The 17,605-nt window shown below is 43.5% G+C and overlaps 1 protein-coding gene across 2 annotated transcripts in view; it reads right to left on the reverse strand.

The window, feature by feature from the left end:
* HECW1 (HECT, C2 and WW domain containing E3 ubiquitin protein ligase 1) overlaps positions 1-17,605 on the reverse strand; it is a 478,550-nt gene that overhangs the window by 252,819 nt on the left and 208,126 nt on the right. For both annotated transcript variants that reach the window (XM_088834636.1, XM_088834637.1), the window contains one exon: positions 7,369-7,693. In XM_088834636.1, coding sequence (XP_088690762.1) covers positions 7,369-7,693 — 325 coding nt within the window. The remainder of the gene's footprint in view (positions 1-7,368; positions 7,694-17,605) is intronic.

Here is a 17,605-nt window from a genome sequence, read left to right on the forward strand (position 1 = left end):
GTGGACAGAGGCAGATCTGTAACAATAACCTATAAAAAATTGTAGAGAAAATAGATGTAAACATCATGAAAATCCATGTACTTAGTAATCAGCATTAAATCTGCAAAGTATAAAACTTATAGAAGCAAAGGTAGAGATACAGGAGTCAAAATTAAAAAATTTTTGTTACCGATTTTGACATACTCCACTCAAAAAATGGAAGATTGAAAACAGAATATACAATAGGTAATTGAATTTATGTGCATGCGTGAATACTTGCTCAGTTGTGTCCGACTTTTTGCGACCCCATAGACTGTAGCACACCCAGCTCCTCTGTCCATGGAATTTTCCAGGCAAGTATACTGGAGCAAGTTGCTATTTCCTACTCTAGGGGATCTTCCTAATCCAGGGATTGAACCCACGTCTCTTGCGTCTCCTGCATTAGCAGGTGTTTTCTTCACCACATGCTACCTGGGAAGCCCAAGTGAATTTACGTAACTGAAGTCAAATATACATATGTACACATGGGAGAGAGAAAGAATCCTTGCTTTGTGAGGTACCCTATGAACTGAAACATGTATATATAAGCATTGTGTCCTTCTTTTACAATATTTATAAACATTGAGCATGGATAGGTCACAGAAGAAGCCCTCAAAAATTAGAAAAAAATCAGTTTGATCCAGGCCATAATCTCTAACCTCACACAGATAAAGCAACCAAAGGGTATGGAAGAGAATATATGTCCTCAGGCACCAATCTATGGAGATGCTTCAAAGATGCCATTTTAGGAAATTTTTAATCTTAATTTCACTCTGAGTTCAGTCAGTTCAGTTAAGTCACTCAGTAGTGTCCGACTCTTTGTGACCGCGTGGACTGCAGCACACCAGGCTTTCCTGTCCATCACCAACTACTGGAGCTTGCTCAAACTCATGTCCATCGAGTTGGTGATGCCATCCAAACATCTCATCCTCTGTCATCCCCTTCTCCTGCCTTCAATCTGAGTTCTCATCTCTTAATTTGTTGAAATGTAAATGCATGAATATACTTTAGTTTCATCATGATTTAAAGTATTGAGCAGATTCTAGCATGGTATAAGGATAGCATGGTATATAACATGATATAATAATGATATGATTTATTAAAATGCTAAGTTAATAAGATCGCTCAGTCATGTCCAACTCTTTGAGACCCCATGAACTGTGGACTACCAGGTTCCTCTGTCTACGAAATTCTCTAGGTGAGAATACTGGAGTGAATAGCCATTCCCTTCTCTAGGGGATCTTCCCGACTCAGGGATCGAACCCAGGTTTCCTGAATTGCAGGCAGATTCTTTACCATCTGAGCCACCAGGGAAGCCCCAAGTTAATAAGAAGGTTAGTTTTGCAAATTATAAGCATATTATGCCTACTTTACCTATTAAATTATATTTTCATAATGGTAATTGGATACTTATTTCATATTTCAGCAGTTTTAATAAGGGTTCCTTCCAACAGAGTCAAAGGAATGGCTATTTGATCATCCTCAAGTGGGCCTTAGAAAGCATCACTACGAACAAAGCTAGTGGAGGTGATGGAATTCCAGTTGAACTATTTCAAATCTTGAAAGATGATACTGTGAAAGTGCTGCACTCAATATGCCAGCAAATTTGGAAAACTCAGCAGTGGCCACAGAACTGGAAAAGGTCAGTCTTAATTCCAATCCCAAAGAAAGGCAATGCCAAAGAATGCTCAAACTACCACACAATTGCACTCATCTCACACGCTAGTAAAGTCATGCTCAAAATTCTCCAAGCCAGGCTTCAGCAATACGTGAACTGTGAACATCCAGATGTTCAAGCAGGTTTTAGAAAAGGCAGAGGCACTAGAGATCAAATTGCCAACATCTGCTGGATCATGGAAAAAGCAAGAGAGTTCCAGAAAAACATCTATTTCTGCTTTATTGACTATGCCAAAGCCTTTGACTGTGTGGATCACAATAAACTGTGGAACATTCTGAAAGAGATGGGAATACCAGACCACCTGACCTGCCTCTTGAGAAACCTGTATGCAGGTCAGGAAGCAACAGTCAGAACTGGACATGGAACAACGACTGGTTCCAAATAGGAAAAGGAGTACGTCAGGTTTGTATATTGTCACCCTGCTTATTTAACTTCTATGCAGAGTACATCATGAGGAACGCTGGGCTGGAAGAAGCACAAGCTGGAATCAAGATTGCCAGGAGAAATGTCAATAACCTCAGATATGCAGATGACACCACCCTTATGGCAGAAAGTGAAGAGGAACTCAAAAGCCTCTTGATGAAAGTGAAAGAGGAGACTGAAAAAGCTGGCTTAAAGCTCAACATTCAGGAAACTAAGATCATAGCATACAGTCCCACCACTTCATGGCAAATAAATGGGGAAACTGTGGAAACAGTGTCAGACTTTATTTTTTTGGGCTCCAAAATCACTTCAGATGCTGATTGCAGCCATGAAATTAAAAGACGCTTACTCCTTGGAAAGCTATGACCAACCTAGATAGCATATTAAAAAGCAGAGACATTACTTTGCCAACCAAGGTCCATCTAGTCAAGGCTATGGTTTTTCCCGTGGTCATGTATGGATGTGAGAGTTGGACTGTGAAGAAAGCTGATCACCGAAGAATTGATGCTTTTAAACTGTGGTGCTGGGGAAGACTCTTGAGAGTCCCTTATACTGCAAGGAGATCCAACCAGTCCATTCTAAAGGAGATCAATCCTGGGTGTTCATTGGAAGGACTGATGCTAAAGCTGAAACTCCAATACTTTGGCCACCTCATGCGATGAGTTGACTCACTGGAAAAGACTCTGATGCTGGGAGGGATTGGGGACATGAGGAGAAGGGGACGACAGAGAATGAGATGGCTGGATGGCATCACCGACTCGATGGAGGTGAGTTTGAGTGAACTCCGGGAGTTGGTGATGGACAGGGAGGCCTGGCGTGCTGTGATTCATGGGGTCGCAAAGAGTCGGACATGACTGAGCGACTGAACTGAACTGAACTGGAAGAGGGTTTTAAGATATTCAACTTTTTAACATATTGGGATGTAAAATGAAGAGGTTGAAAATACTTGAATTGATCCACTCTGACTAACTTAGCATTCTAATGATTAGAGGTTTTAACAGTATCCTTCAGTTGATGCATCCTAATACAAATATATGCTACTGTTTTCTCAGTGGGAAGAAGCCATGGGCACTGCTCAATCTTTAACCCTAAGTATAGGACTTGCAAACAATTAGCTTTCACTTGTCAACGTCATTACTAAATGAATGATTGTGAAACTATTTCCTGGGAATAGTGATGAAAACTGTAGCTGCCTCTATGACCAAATCATGAGCTTCTACCCATTTAATGACAATGAAAGTCTTTTTCCAGTTTCCTCTGAGTTTGGTAAGACATTTTTACATTCTATAATATACAACTGAAACAATTGAGCACATGTTTAACAACCATAGCTAGGCTCAACAAATCCTGGGAATTAGAGTAATTTGCCATGACGCATCCAGATACTAGAGCTACCTGACAAGTTAAATCAAGATGCAATTTAATGATCAACAGGCAGTAAGTGCACAGTATCTCATCAATTCCATTCAATGATCCTGAGAAGAAAGTTGTGTTTTTTCTCCATAGCTAGGTCAAGCTGACATTGAAATTCCTATCTTTCCCCATTCTGTGTCATAGGGGAGAGAATCCTTCATCACACTCTTGAGTTCAGGAACCACCCCATAAATGAGGGCAACCAAATATGATTTCATGGTGAAAGTAACAGCAACCAAATATGATTTCATGGTGAATGCTACTATTATTGTGCTATGGCTGGCTTCCTGGCTAAAGACAGCATTGATGACTTGGTGACAGCATCAGTGAGCAGGGCTGCATGTCCCCTTCCAAACCCAGATATCTCACTTACTTTGGCAGAAGAAAAGTCACATTTGTCTGGAGAGCTCTGGATGTCAGAATTGAGAGCATCACAAACGTGGCCTCACATGGACAGTTAGATTACCCACTGATGTGGAATGGCCCATAGGTGAAGTTACCCCCAAATGTCCCAAGATGTCTCTGTGGTCAGTGTAGGGTCTGCTGCCAGGGTAGGCAGCTGTGTGGCCTTGGGAACCACTAACTTGGCATTTCCTCAATTGTGGAATGACAGATTAGATGAAATCACTTGAGCTCTATGATTTGCTCTTTGGCAAGGCACCGTGAATCTGGCAGATGAGTTACTAAGGACTCACAAATAATGAAGTTTTAAGATTCACAGATAATTTTGGATGTGGAAGTTGTTTTTGAAATGTTATGCCACCGAAAGTGTTGGCATTTTGCATTAAATCGCTTCACAGTTATATATGTGTTCTACTGTGGGAAGAACAAACTGTCAAACTGAGATTCTCAAGAGGATGCGCTGTGTTTACTTTTGTCTCAGTCGAAATGTCATGTTAACACCAGATTCTGTTCATTCATGGAGTTGCAGGACACTTGATCCTGCTGACTCTCCCTTCCTCAAACACCTCCTCTCTCATCTTCTATGATGTGGTTGCCAAGTTCTTGTCCTACCTCTCCATCGAACCTCCACCTTCTTTTTGAGTTCCTCCTCTGCCTCTCTCTTTCTGATAGGGACCTTTTGGTGCCTTATTTCTGCATACAGCCCATGAGTGAATTCTTCCACTCTCAGGGACAACTACCCCAGATCTACACCTCAGCCTTGATCTAGGGCTGAGCTCCAGATTCTTTCATCTCTTCCCATGGATGAAGGTTTCCACCTCTCTCCTCTGCCATGCTCCTATTCCAACTATTCCTTGACTTGAGAAATAAATGCCACTGATACCACTGCAGGAAGGTACAGCTGTGAAGAGCTGATTCAAAACCAGATCTGGGTTCATCCACCTTATTAGGACAGACTCGAATGTATTCTTTTCTATAACTGAGTAATATACCATTGTATATATGTACCACAATTTCTGTACCCATTCATCTGTAGATGGATATCTAGGTTGCTTCCATGTCTGAGCTATTGTAAGTAGTACTGTAATGAACATTGGGGTACACTTTGGTGTCTCTTTCAATTATGGTTTTCTCAGTGTGTATATCCAGCAGTGGGATTGTTGGGTCATATAATAGTTCTAGGGCTTCTCAGATGGCGCTAGTGGTAAAGAGCCCGCCTGCCAATGCAGGAGATGTAAGAGATGTGGGTTTGATCCCTGGGTCAGGAAGATTTCCTGGAGGAGGGCATGCTAACCCGCTCAATATTCTTGCCTGGAGAATAGACAGAGGAGCCTGGTGGGCTACAGTTCATAGGGGTGCAAAGAGTTGGACACGACTGAAGGGACTTAGCATGCACGAACACATGGTAGTTCTATTCCTAGTTTTTTAAGAAATCTCCACACTGTTCTCCATAGTGACTATATCAATTTACAAACAGGGGGCTCAATCCAGTGTTCTGTGACAACCTAGAGGGGTGGGATAGGGTGGGAGATGGGAGGGGGGTTCAGGAGGGATGGGACATATGTATACCTGTGGCTGATTTGTGTTCATGTGTGGCAGAGGCAAACACAATATTGTAAAGTAATTGTCTTCCAATAACTGCATTTTTTTCTATACTTCTCAATACTATACAATTATAATCTTTGATAATTATTACTGAAGAGGGCTTCCCTCATAGCACAGTCGTGAAAGAATCTGCCTGCTATGCAGGAGACCCAGCTTCGATTCCTGGGTCAGGAAGATCCCCTGGAGAAGGAAATGGCAACCTACTCCAGTATCCTTGCCTGGAAAATTCCATGGACAGAGGAGCCTGAAAGGCCCTAGTCCATGGGGTTACAAGGGTCGGACATGACTTAGCGACTAAACCAGTTACTCAAGAACAATAAAAAAAAACCCCACAGATCTGGGGCCAATGACCCAATTGTCTAAGGTGTTAAACAAGTAACCATCAAAATTAAAGTAGAGATGGGCAGAAAGGAGAACGTGGCAAAACTGAAGGGTGCAAGCTAGTCTAAAGGGAAAAGTTAATCCTCTACTGCAGCTCACTAGAGCCCTGTGGAAACACTCAAAATAAAAAAAAAGATCATGACATCCAGTCCTATCACTGCTGGTCAAATAGATGGGGAGACAATGGAAACAGTGACAGACTTTATTTTCTTGGGCTCAAAAATCACTGCAGATGGTGACTGCAGCCATGAAATTAAAAGACACGTGCTCTTTGGAAGAAAAGCTATGACTAACCAGACAGCACATTAAAAAGCAGAGACATTACTTTGCCAACAAAGGTCCATATAGTCAAAGCTATGGTTTTTCCTGTAGGCATGTATGGATGTGAGAGTTGGACCAAAAAGAAAGCTGAGTGCTAAAGAATTCATGCTTTGAACTGTGGTGCTGGAGAAGACTCTTGAGAGTCCCTTGGGATACAAGGAGATTCAACCAGTCAATCCTAAAGGAAATCAACCCTGAATATTCATTGGAAGGACTGATGCTGAAGCTGAAGCTCCAATACTTTGGCCACCTGATGTGAAGAATTGACTCATTGCAAAAGACCTCGATTCTGGGAAAGATTGAAGGCAGAAGGAAAAGGGGATGACAGAGGATGAGATGGTTGGATGGAATCACCACTTCAATGGACATGAGTTTGAGCAAGCTCCAGGAGTTGGTGATGGACAGGGAAGCCTGGCATGCTGCAGTCCATGGGGTCACAAAGAGTCAGACATGACTGAGTGACTGAACTAAACTGAATGTTGAAAACTAAACTGAAATTACTCCACATATATGTGCATACCTTGGTTGCATATATTGTATTGCTCTGGATTTATAAACAAATGGATTTAAAAACAGGGCTTCCCTAGTGGCTCAGATGGTAAAGAATCTGCCTGCAATGCAAGAGACCTAGGTACGATCCCTGGATCAGGAAGATCCCCTGGAGAAGGAAATGACTCTCCACTCTGGTATTCTTGCCTGGGGAATTCCATGGGCAGAGGAGCCTGGCAGGTTACAGTCCATGGGGTCACAAAGAGTCAGACACGACTAAGGGAATGACACTTTCACTTTAAAAATCAAGCTTTTCATATTCACTCGCTCATAAGTAGAAGAGCAAATGTATAGTTGCAATGGTGATGACATTTGTGTTCAGCTACATCCTGCCCTGCTATCTCCCAATTCTCTGTCACTGAACAGAAGTGGGAAGTGATGCCTCTGTGTGTGGTCTTCTGTGTGTTAGAATGTGGCATATAACACATTCGGCTGTGAATTGTTCACTTTAATGAAATGATCCTGTTTACTGAAACAGTAAAGCATCCTTTAAAGTGAATTATGCATTACATACTTGTTGAACGCCGGAACCGCCGTGCTCCGACCATTATTTCTGCACTAAGTGCTGTTCTACTCACCGATGAGGTACATGCCGATCCAGTCCCCAGCATCCACTTCCTCTTTGATGTCCCAGTGGATCACCAGGTCCTGCGAGTGCCCTATGGAGTAGTAGGAACTGCTGACCATGAGTGTGGAGCGGCTGTCTGAGGTGACCAGGTCGGTGTCGCTGGTGGAGCGGGGGATGGTGACGGCACCGTGGGGGCCAGTCCTGATGGCCACACTGTGGTACTGGCCTGGGTTGTAGCTGTGGCGGAGCGGCTCCTTGCACCGGCGTCGATTCTGGGAGTTTCTAGATGGAGATGCCATGGCGGCCAGGCCTAAGAACCTGTTCTGGTACAGATTCTGTGGGGGCAAACATACAGTCAGCAGGGGCGGGAGATGCTGGCTCCAGTCAGTCATCGTCTTCACAGGGAAGGGAGGATGGGTTGGGGAAAGCCAGCAGGGAGAGAGCAGCCCTTTTAGGAAGATTTGAAATAGAGCATTTTCCTCGGGGCCAGAGTGGTAGCTCTGGGTTCAGGTGGGGAAGGCAAGAACGAAATACACACTCACCAAGGCGCCATGCCTTTCCTTGCTCTGCTGGGGTCTCTGCCTCCCTCAGCTCCCTCCAGCCTGCCTGGTATCAGAAGGCCAGGAATGTCTACAGAATATGACCTGGCAGTGTGACTGCCCCCAAAGTGCCATCTCTTGAGTTCTCTGGCATAAATTCAATTGGATCCAATTTTACCCTTCTTTACGATAGATGATGGTTATTATCACGGCACATTTTAGTGATCTCTGTGGCATTTGAGAGCCTACACACAACCCAGAATCAGAGGCAGTCCCTGCTGGAGGAGGCGGTCACTGTCTTTCATTTACAACTCTCATTCTACAGCAGGTCACTGTACCACCTGAAATGCCTATTAAGGATCTCAGATATCCTAGTAATCTTCACACACTGCAGTTTTCACTAAAATCCAACCTCAGAAGACCATGTCTCCCTTAGAACTAACACTGTAGAAAATATTGTATCTGCTGAGAAAAAAAATGCATTTTTTTAAATTGTTTACAACTTGGAGCACTTCAAACTAGCTGAGCTGATTAAGACCAATAACATGACTGTTTTGCTACAGATGGCTTTGAAAACAGGGGGAAAGGGCATCTGGTAGAATTGGAAGGAGGGATTCTTTTTTGAAACAAGCAGGGGTGATTTTTATTTCATCAAAGTATACTATACTATCCCATATAAATTGGGATTTAAATGTACAGGGGTTCCTGTCTATAAAAGAACCTGCTGTTGTACAACTAATAGTACTTTTGTTTTTAAGAAGAGAAGATTAAAGTCTTAAAATGTGTTACATCATGCAGTTTAGATCCCAGGACTGTAACTTATTATACACATCCATCAAATGCGAGTTATTGAGTATCTGTTAACCATCCAGGAGAACCAGACTCGGCACCAGTCTACTCTTGAGATGATATAAGTCTATTTAGCAGTAATTTGGGTCCATACGTTTTTCATCTTCAAAGATCAGGGCACTTGTAAAAAGTCTATTAACCTGGTTAGGCACAGTGTTGGTATTTGGAATCTTGGGCCTTGATGGCCATATGTCAGGCCTATTTATTCGTCATCTGAGTCTCTTGTTGGGACTTTTTCTAGCCCCACTGGTGGTAACCATGGAATTACCATTGGCAGAGAAGCCAGGCTTCAGAAAGCATCTTACAACACTATTGGTACCACATGTCTTTTTTTTTTTCTTTCTTTCTTTCTAATGCTTGTCACTGCAACAGTATGAAAATAGATGGACCACGGTGTTGCCTGGAAACCAGTCCACTTCTCAGGAACACAGGCACAGCCTTGAGCTCAGGAACAGCTCATGAACAGCCCACCTCACAGGCACCCTGGCTTTTCCAGACAGTTCCAGGAGGATCACAGGAACCTGATCATTGTACAGGGGACTTTGCTCAGAGACCTTTGTAAAGCCTCCAAAATAAGGAAGGCTGCTGCTGGTGTGTAACCTTTCTTCAGTTTACATGTACTTCATGTGCACCAATAGAATCTTCTAGTGCCATCATGGAGATTTAAACAAACTGAGAGAGTAGCACCGACACATTCACTGCCATGTGTAAAGTAGCTAGTGAGAGCTGATGTGTAACCCAGGGAGCTCAGCTCAGTGCTCTGTGATGACCTACAGGGGTGGGGATGGAGGGCTGGGAGGGAGGTCCAAGACGAAGGGGATACATGTACACATACAGCTGATTCCTTCTGTTGTTCAGCAGAAACTAACACAGCATCGTAAAGTAATTACAGTCTAATTAAAACAAAACACAAAATGACTACTTGGAATTAAATGAGATAATCAAGTATATAATTATGAGTCAGACCAAACAACGGGCAATTCTGGAGCATCACCTTGCAGTTTCCAAGCTGGGTATCCCTGGACAACTTACTTGATCTCCCTAGTCCTCTGTTTCCTCATCTATAAATGGGTTGCTGTCAAAATTTAATGAGATATATGCAAACAAAGCTCTTACTATAATAAGTGCTCAATAAACAAACATCTACTACTGAAACACTACTAGCATTGTTTTAGTAAGGAAGCACCGCTGAAACAGAGGTCCCGGGTAGTCAGTGAGCCTCTCGTACTGGCCAAGGGTCCCCACACGTGTCCTCAGATCCTCACACTTAAAATTCACTCAACAGCAGACCTTCAGCTCATTCCTAGTTATGACCTTCCAGGTTTCCTCTTACAAAACTGACACTGCAAACACTGAACAGGCCAGCATGTTTGGAAAGGTGTCCTATCTACCAGTCTTCGGATAAATCTTCCTTTTGCTTTGTGGGTAAAAATAAAAAAACAAAACAAACTTCCCTTTATTTGTCGGGTTACTGCTTGAATGGAATATTCTTTTGCATTCATGTTGAGGCTGAGAGATTCTTATCTAAGTCCTGTCAGTCAGGGCTCAAGGAAGATTATAGAGTGCTTTGCTTTCACTGAAGACTTCTGCTGTGGTAATTTTTATTAGAATTCCCCGGAAACCAGGCAAGTCTCATGACACTGTCAAATTACAACAGTTTACACCATCCACATGGTGGGAACAAAAGCATAGAAAGAAATGTTAGTCAAGGAAGATGCTTCTCATTAATTTACTAGATTGGAATTAATGGCATTTTCCTGGAATTAGAAGGACAGCTTCAATGCTGCTCTTCGAAGACTGCACTCCCAGCTTTGTCCACATCCTCCTCACTAGTGCTTGTAGGAAGGATTTATATTCTGCTTTGAGGTTATGCTCCAGCACCAGTTCTGCTGTAACCTCTCCTTGTATCCTTCCCCATTCCCAAGAGAGAGGGGCTTTCTACTCTGTGATCCCACAGGAATCTCATTTTCCCTGCAAGGATTCTCACTGTGTTATCTCTAGTTGACCTGTGTTGTGCCCTAAGCTATGAAGTCACTGAGGCCAGTGTTACCGCTCTTTATATCTCCTGGAATTTGCATGACATCTGGCACACACACACACAAAAGGGCTAAAAGCTTTAATAGAATTTATTTTACTCAATGAAGTCCTTTCTTGTTCCACAAAGAGCTTGAAATGACTAATATATAAAATATAGAAAGATGTGATGTTAGTAGTAGATGGTGCAGGGAATGAAAAAAATAGAGACAGTTAAGTAGGAAGAAGGCTAATATCAGACTCTACGCCATCATTTCCTAAACAGGTGTTTTTGTTAAAGACTCACACAGCTGCTTCTGGAATAGAGCAGGTGGATGGCTGATTTCCAACATGTCATTTCTTTGTGGCCATGTTCCCCCAAGACTTTCACACATGTTCTAGTTTAAACTATAGATGCATCCGGCTAGAAGAAGCAGTTTAATCTCTCTCTGCTCACATCTGAACTGTGGGAGAGAGATGAGCATCTGTCCTGTTTTTAAATAGCCCTGGATAAAAGACCACTGTTTCCCTAACAGCAATTCCAATATTTATAACCTCACAATTCTTCCTCATCTCTAAGGCAAATCTTCCCCTTCTTTCTCTTAGTTCCTTCACTCAACAGATGCAGAGAAGTTAACCATATTACTATCTGTATCCCAGTTTTTTTCCCATTCCATCAAGTAATTCATATGTCACTTATCTTCTCTTACATTATTGATAGGCAATAGACACTGATAAGAAAACCATAGAATATTAGTAACAATTTCAGTTACATTGCAATTTTCTAATTATTGGTTCAGTAACATTGCAATTTTCTAATTATAGCCCTAGTTATGGGCTATGCTAAGCATATATTTTAATTGATCCTTGAAAAAGAGGTCCAATGGGTGAGCACTAAAAACAATCTGATCATATCATGTCCTGCTTCATAGGGAATGCGATTCCATCTGTTGGCTTATTTCCCATTTGTCACAGAAGATCTAACAATGATGTTTACTTGTTTTGCTTTCCGACTTAATTCATCATCGTTGAAATGTTTTGAATTAAGTTATATTCTTCAGTTATTTTTTTAAATCTTGGAATAGGCCATGTGTGTTTAATCTGTTTAGTATGCATAAATGGCAACCCACTCCAGTGTTCTTGCCTGGAGAATCCCAGGAATGGGGGAGCCTGGTGGGCTTCCGTCTATGGGGTCACACAGAGTCGGACACGACTGAAGTGACTTAGCAGCAGCAGCAGCAGCAGCAAAAACAAAAACTTCCAGGAGGAGATAGAATCTTAAAAGCAGAAAACATCACTTCTAGGGAAGGAACAAGTTACTATGTACATCTCGTTTTGGGTTTTTGAAGAACCTAGGGAGACAGAAGATATGGCTGTGTCAACTTCTAACTGACAGAGTCATTAATAGCCTTTTTGTTTTGGAATATAAAGCTGTGAGTGAGTGCTGTCTCAGAAATGAAAAGAAAGTGGACAAAAGACATCTAGAATAGAGAAAGTGATTCTTAATAAATGCCTCTGCACTCAGAAATCAAAAACTGTGACTGGAAAACACAGGCCCTGAAGGAAACTTCATTAGAGTATACAAGTTGAGGTTATAGAAACTGGCATTATTTAGCAGGAAGAAAGAACATGAGAGTTCTTCGAGTTCATGAACAGATTTGATTTTGAGCAAGTAGATGCCTGAAGCTTTTTTATCCTATCCTCAGCTCTTGTTATGCCATCAGGCGGGTAATTGAACTCAAAAAAATTATATAACATCTCTTTCTGCAGTGGATTTGAGAACATTTACAATAAAAGAAATGTAGATGGAAATAGGGAAATATAAGCCAGATCGAAACTGGGAAGTAACAATAAGAAAGGATAATAATATTAGGAGCATTTACTCTATGGTTGGAACTTGGTACATTATCTCATTAAAATCCTAGCAAGTATCACTCTTCCCATGTTGGTGAGAAACCCAGCTTAGATATTTAATAGTCAATAAACAATGCCAAAGTCACACCTCTTGCAGTAGGAAGTAGGGATTTGAGCAATTCTATGTGACTGTGAGGAGGGCAAACCACAGCCAAACCTGAAGGAAATCAACCCTGAATATTCACTGAATATTGCTGAAGCTGAAGCTCCAATACTTTGCCCACTTGAGGTGAAGAGCCGACTCATTTGGAAAAGGCCCCGATGCTGGGAAAGGTCGAAGGCAAAAGAAGTGGGGAGCGGCAAAGGATGAGCTGGGTGACCAGCAACACCGACTCAACGGACATGAATTTGAGCAACCTCTGGCAGACAGTGGAGGATAGAGGAGCCTGGCATGCTGGAGTCACAAAGAATTAGACACGACTTAGCAACTGAACAACAACAATGTGATTATAAGTGGGCACTTTGATCACTCAGAAGCACTCTTTCCAAATTATAACATGGGAAGATATAGTTGCGGTAATTGAGACTTAGATTCTCCTCTGAGATTCTTGGCAGTCAAAATGATAAAGGAAAATGTAATTCTCACAACCAGAATATAGGAATATTTTTCTCCCTCTAAGTTATAAGATGCTTCATATTCAACATTATGTAGGAAACACTGCATGATGTGGTAAACAATATCATAAAAGAATATCTTTTCTTAAAATCACAAATGTAGTGGCAGATTGCTTGGACAAGTCTTTGATGAAAGCTGAGGTCATAATACAGAGTATATTAAGGGCTGAATGGATGGGTTCTGCTATGTGCTTTGACCATAATCAAAAGTCCCCTTGGCTTATTGCACTTCTGAGGTCCCAAACCTCTTGCTCTCAACTTGGTGTCTGTTCTTTATCCTCCATCTCACTCTCTGGCCTTGATGCTGATAAAATAAAATTTCACATATTGAGGTATGAGGAAATCATTCTGGCTTGTACATGAGTTAACTTAAATTTCAAGCTAACTAGAACAACCTGTTTGTGGCCTATCAAACATACATTGTACATCTGCTTTAATTATTAAAGAAAAATGTTCACTGACCAGAAATAAAGAATGTCTATCTTAAAAGTAAAGATTAAATGCCTTCCTTCCTGGATGCCATTGCTGGAACTCCTTCCATTGTAAGACTCCCTTCCCAGGTACAAAGGTCATATTGACTGGCTATGTACATGCTGGTCTGTTTTTCTGGACACTTTGAAGGAATGTATCCCTGACTTGTTTGATGTTCTTTGCTCTGACGAGACAGAAAACTATGCTTAAAGCCATGCTTCTCCGGAGCAGCTCCTCAGAATTGTCTGAGAGGCTGTCCTCAGTTTGGCTCAAATAAAACTCTTTTCCATTCCTATTATAGACTGTTTATTTTCCTTGATTATGTGAGTCAACCAGAGCCTTACAGACATGTTCTCTCTGCAACCATCTTGTTAACTTACTTCTTATTAGTGTCCCTCTACTAGGATGTAGAGGCTTCCCTTGTGGCTCAGCTGGTAAAGAATCCGCCTGCAATGCGGGAGACCTGGGTTCGATCCCTGGGTTGGGAAGATCCCCGGGATAAGGGAAAGGCTACCCACTCCAGTATTCTGGCCTGGAGAATTCCGTGGACTGTATAGTCCTTGGGGTCTCAAAGAGTCAGACACGACTGAGTGACTTTCACTTTCACTTCTCTCACTAGGATGTAGGCACCAAGACAGTATGGTCCCTGCCCAGTTCCTTTGGGTCTGCATTTCCAGCTAAGGTCGTGCTGGGTAAGGATGCAGTGAATGCTCAGTGAGTGAATGAATGGGCATGTGGGCAACAAAGACTGGGGCGCGCCTGCCCCCTCTGTCTTGAAGCCACGATGTGATGCTCTCTTCCCTGCCCTCAGGAACTTAACTCAGAGCCTCTTTTGTCTCAAGCACACAACTTTGTGCCCATAATCCCCCGAATTATTGGTTTTCAAATGACACTGGCCAGAAGGGAGGCTTGAGAATGAGACAAAATATGGCCCCCAGGGAGGTCCCTTCTTCCATTTCATATCCCAAGACCCGAGTCCTGCCGGTACATTCCTACCTCTGCTGTTGTGAGTGAGGCTGTGGGACAGAGGCGGGTGTAAGGGGCTGAGATGGCCCTGACCCCACCAGATGGCTGGGCGTGTCTCAGGAGGACGAGTGGGAGGTGGCTGCAAAAGCGTCATCTTTGTCCAGCTCTTCAGCAGCTGGGCACCCATCCCTGAAGCTGTGCCTCCAAAATGTTTTTAGCCTTAAAGTCATGTGTTGAAAACTCCATCTTTTGTGCTGGCCATTGTGCAGAAAAATATCACAGAGTTACATAAACTAAATTGTGTGGGCTCTTTTTCTTGAAAGAAGAAATAGAATCCCACACGTTGTCGGTTGAAAGGGAACACAAGGCAGAGAAGGTTTTAATAAGCAAGTCAAGCCAAGCCAGGGGATATCCACATAGGAATTTGGGATTTTAACTGGTTAAAATGACAGTCAATCCATTCTTTTAGGAACACATAAAGCCTTATCTGGTGGCTCAGAGGTTAAAGCGTCTGCCTCCAATGCGGGAGGCCGGAGTTCGATCCCTGGGTTGGGAAGATCCCTGGAGAAGGAAATGGCAACCCACTCCAGTACTATTGCCTGGAGAATCCCATGGACGGAGGAGCCTGGTAGGCTACAGTCCATGGGGACGCAAAGAGTTGGACACGACTGAGCAGCTTCATTTTCACTAATAATAATTAAAGCCTTATCACTGACAGTGAAGTCCAACAAGACATTGATTAGAGTTAACAGTCCCATCCCCACTTCTCTGGGGCCCCACTGACTGGGGAGGAAAGGGTCTGTTTGTGGGCCAGATGCCTTCTCTCTGCTTGTGCCTAAGATGGGTGACTGGGACACCCTGCCATGCTTCGCTGGGTGTGTGCCCTTCACGGCTTCAGTCAAGTCTGGAATTTCTTGATGAAGCTCTGTGTCTCTATGGAGGTTTATGTTTGGAGGCATTCAAGAACCAAGCTGTCAAAATCTGGGCAGTTTGTATGAGTGCAACCGTGGATGGGGAGAAAGGAAGTTAGGAGATAGTTTGGGGAAGGGCGGGGAAGCTTCCTGTGTTGTTTGCAAGAAATCCCTGATCTCTAGTGCTTTATTCTGTTCTACATTGAAGAGAAAGGTCATTGAAAGTGATATTCCTGTGTGTGTGTGTGTGTGTGTGTGTGTGAGAACAGAGAGAGACAGACAAATGACAGAGACAGAACATAAATGGTCATGCCCAGATATGAAAAACATTCCTGTCTTTCCCTTTTCAATGTAAATAGGTCCTTTCTTCCTCAGGAGGGTCCCATACTAACAGATGTTGGTAAAGCTCCTTCTTTACCTATTGACACTTGCAGGAGAAAACCAAATGCTTTATCTCCCAGAACCACAGTGGTCAGGCCAGGTTGGTCCATCCAAGCTCCCAGGGACCCTGTTAACCCCTCGGAAGGCCCCTGGTGGAAGCGTAGGGAAGCAGAATGTCTGCATGTCTGATCTTCTCAGCATCCAGCACTAGGCAGCCACGAGGAACATCCTGACTCTGCATCTCTGCTCCTGACTCCACAGGGCAGCTGAAACATTGACGTGTGAGATGGTGTCTCTCCATCACATACAAACCCAGGACCCGTCCTGCTTGGCTACAGTCCTGTCTCCCAAATCTGACCATAAGACTGAGTCACCCAGACCCCTCGAGTGAGTTGTGGGAGGTCCTGTCCTCCCCACTAGGAAGCAGAGGTCTCCAGAAGGGCAGCAGCCACTCCTGACCTCAGCAGGTGAGTGACAGAGCCATGAGGGAACCCAGGGCCTTCCTCTCTCAGGAGGGACATCAGGCTTGTGGAAATGTGAGGAGGTTTCCCTCTTATTTTCATGATCCTGATTAGACGTGGCAGCTAATAGGCAACACAGCCAGGCAATGAATATGGATGTAAGAAGGGCATTTCAGTAGGGTTGCAAATGAGGGGCTAGGTCTGCACATGCACTGGAGTTAATACTCCAAAGTAAGTGACTACTGTGAAGCTTCGGAGTACTGCATAGATACTCTCTTTTAAAATCTTCCACCCCTGGAAGGTTGGACCTGGCCAGTGATCCCAAAGACTGAATGTTTACTGAGTCATTACTGTATACCAGAAGCCGTATCAGTATTGAGAATGGAGATGAGATGAGATGAGAGAGATAAATGAAACAGTACTCCTCTCCTCCAAGAGTTTTGCACAGGAGGCAGACATTTAAGCAGTCAACAGTGACACAATGACAAGGGAGCAGTGAGCAGGGGATCCCTGTGGAAGGGAGATGGATGCTGGGAAGGACTTTCCAGGTGGGGGAACAGTGACGCTGTCTTTGGAAGGAGCCGTAGGAATGTCACCAGCCAGGCAGGGACAGAGAGAACTGCCATCCAGGCAGAAGGAACTCAGTGTGTAAAGACACAGCTTTGCAGAAAAGCCTGGTGTGCTTCTAGATTCAGCAGAGCTTCTCCCAGGCACTGGCCAGAGAGTCAGGTAGCATGGCTGGAAGAGCGGCAGGCAGGTCTTCAGGCCACACCAAGACAAAAAACCTCCTCCCTTGGAGGATGGTGAGCCACAGGAAAGATTTGATCTAGGAAATGATACAATTTGCTCAACTTAGAAGCATCATTCTATAGGAATGAGGAGGAGAGCAAGAAACCTGCTGTGTCTGGGGAAGCCTGTGCTACAGCAACTCTGAAAGTCAAGTCCACACGGATGGAGAAGCTCCACCCGTCAGATGGTCCCTGAAGTCTAAACCCTCGGTACCATCTGCAAAGCAGGCGCTGAATCTCACAGTGAGAGGAGGAGCGGGAAACGAACAAGGTACATCCTGGGTCCTTGAGGGGGTGTGTAAATGAAAAGCAATCTGAAGGCACGGCTACGGAGACCAC

This window comes from Moschus berezovskii, chromosome 3 (genome assembly GCF_049115385.1).
Source record: "Moschus berezovskii isolate FMDL1 chromosome 3, NW_MosBer_1.0, whole genome shotgun sequence".
NCBI lineage: Eukaryota > Metazoa > Chordata > Mammalia > Artiodactyla > Moschidae > Moschus > Moschus berezovskii.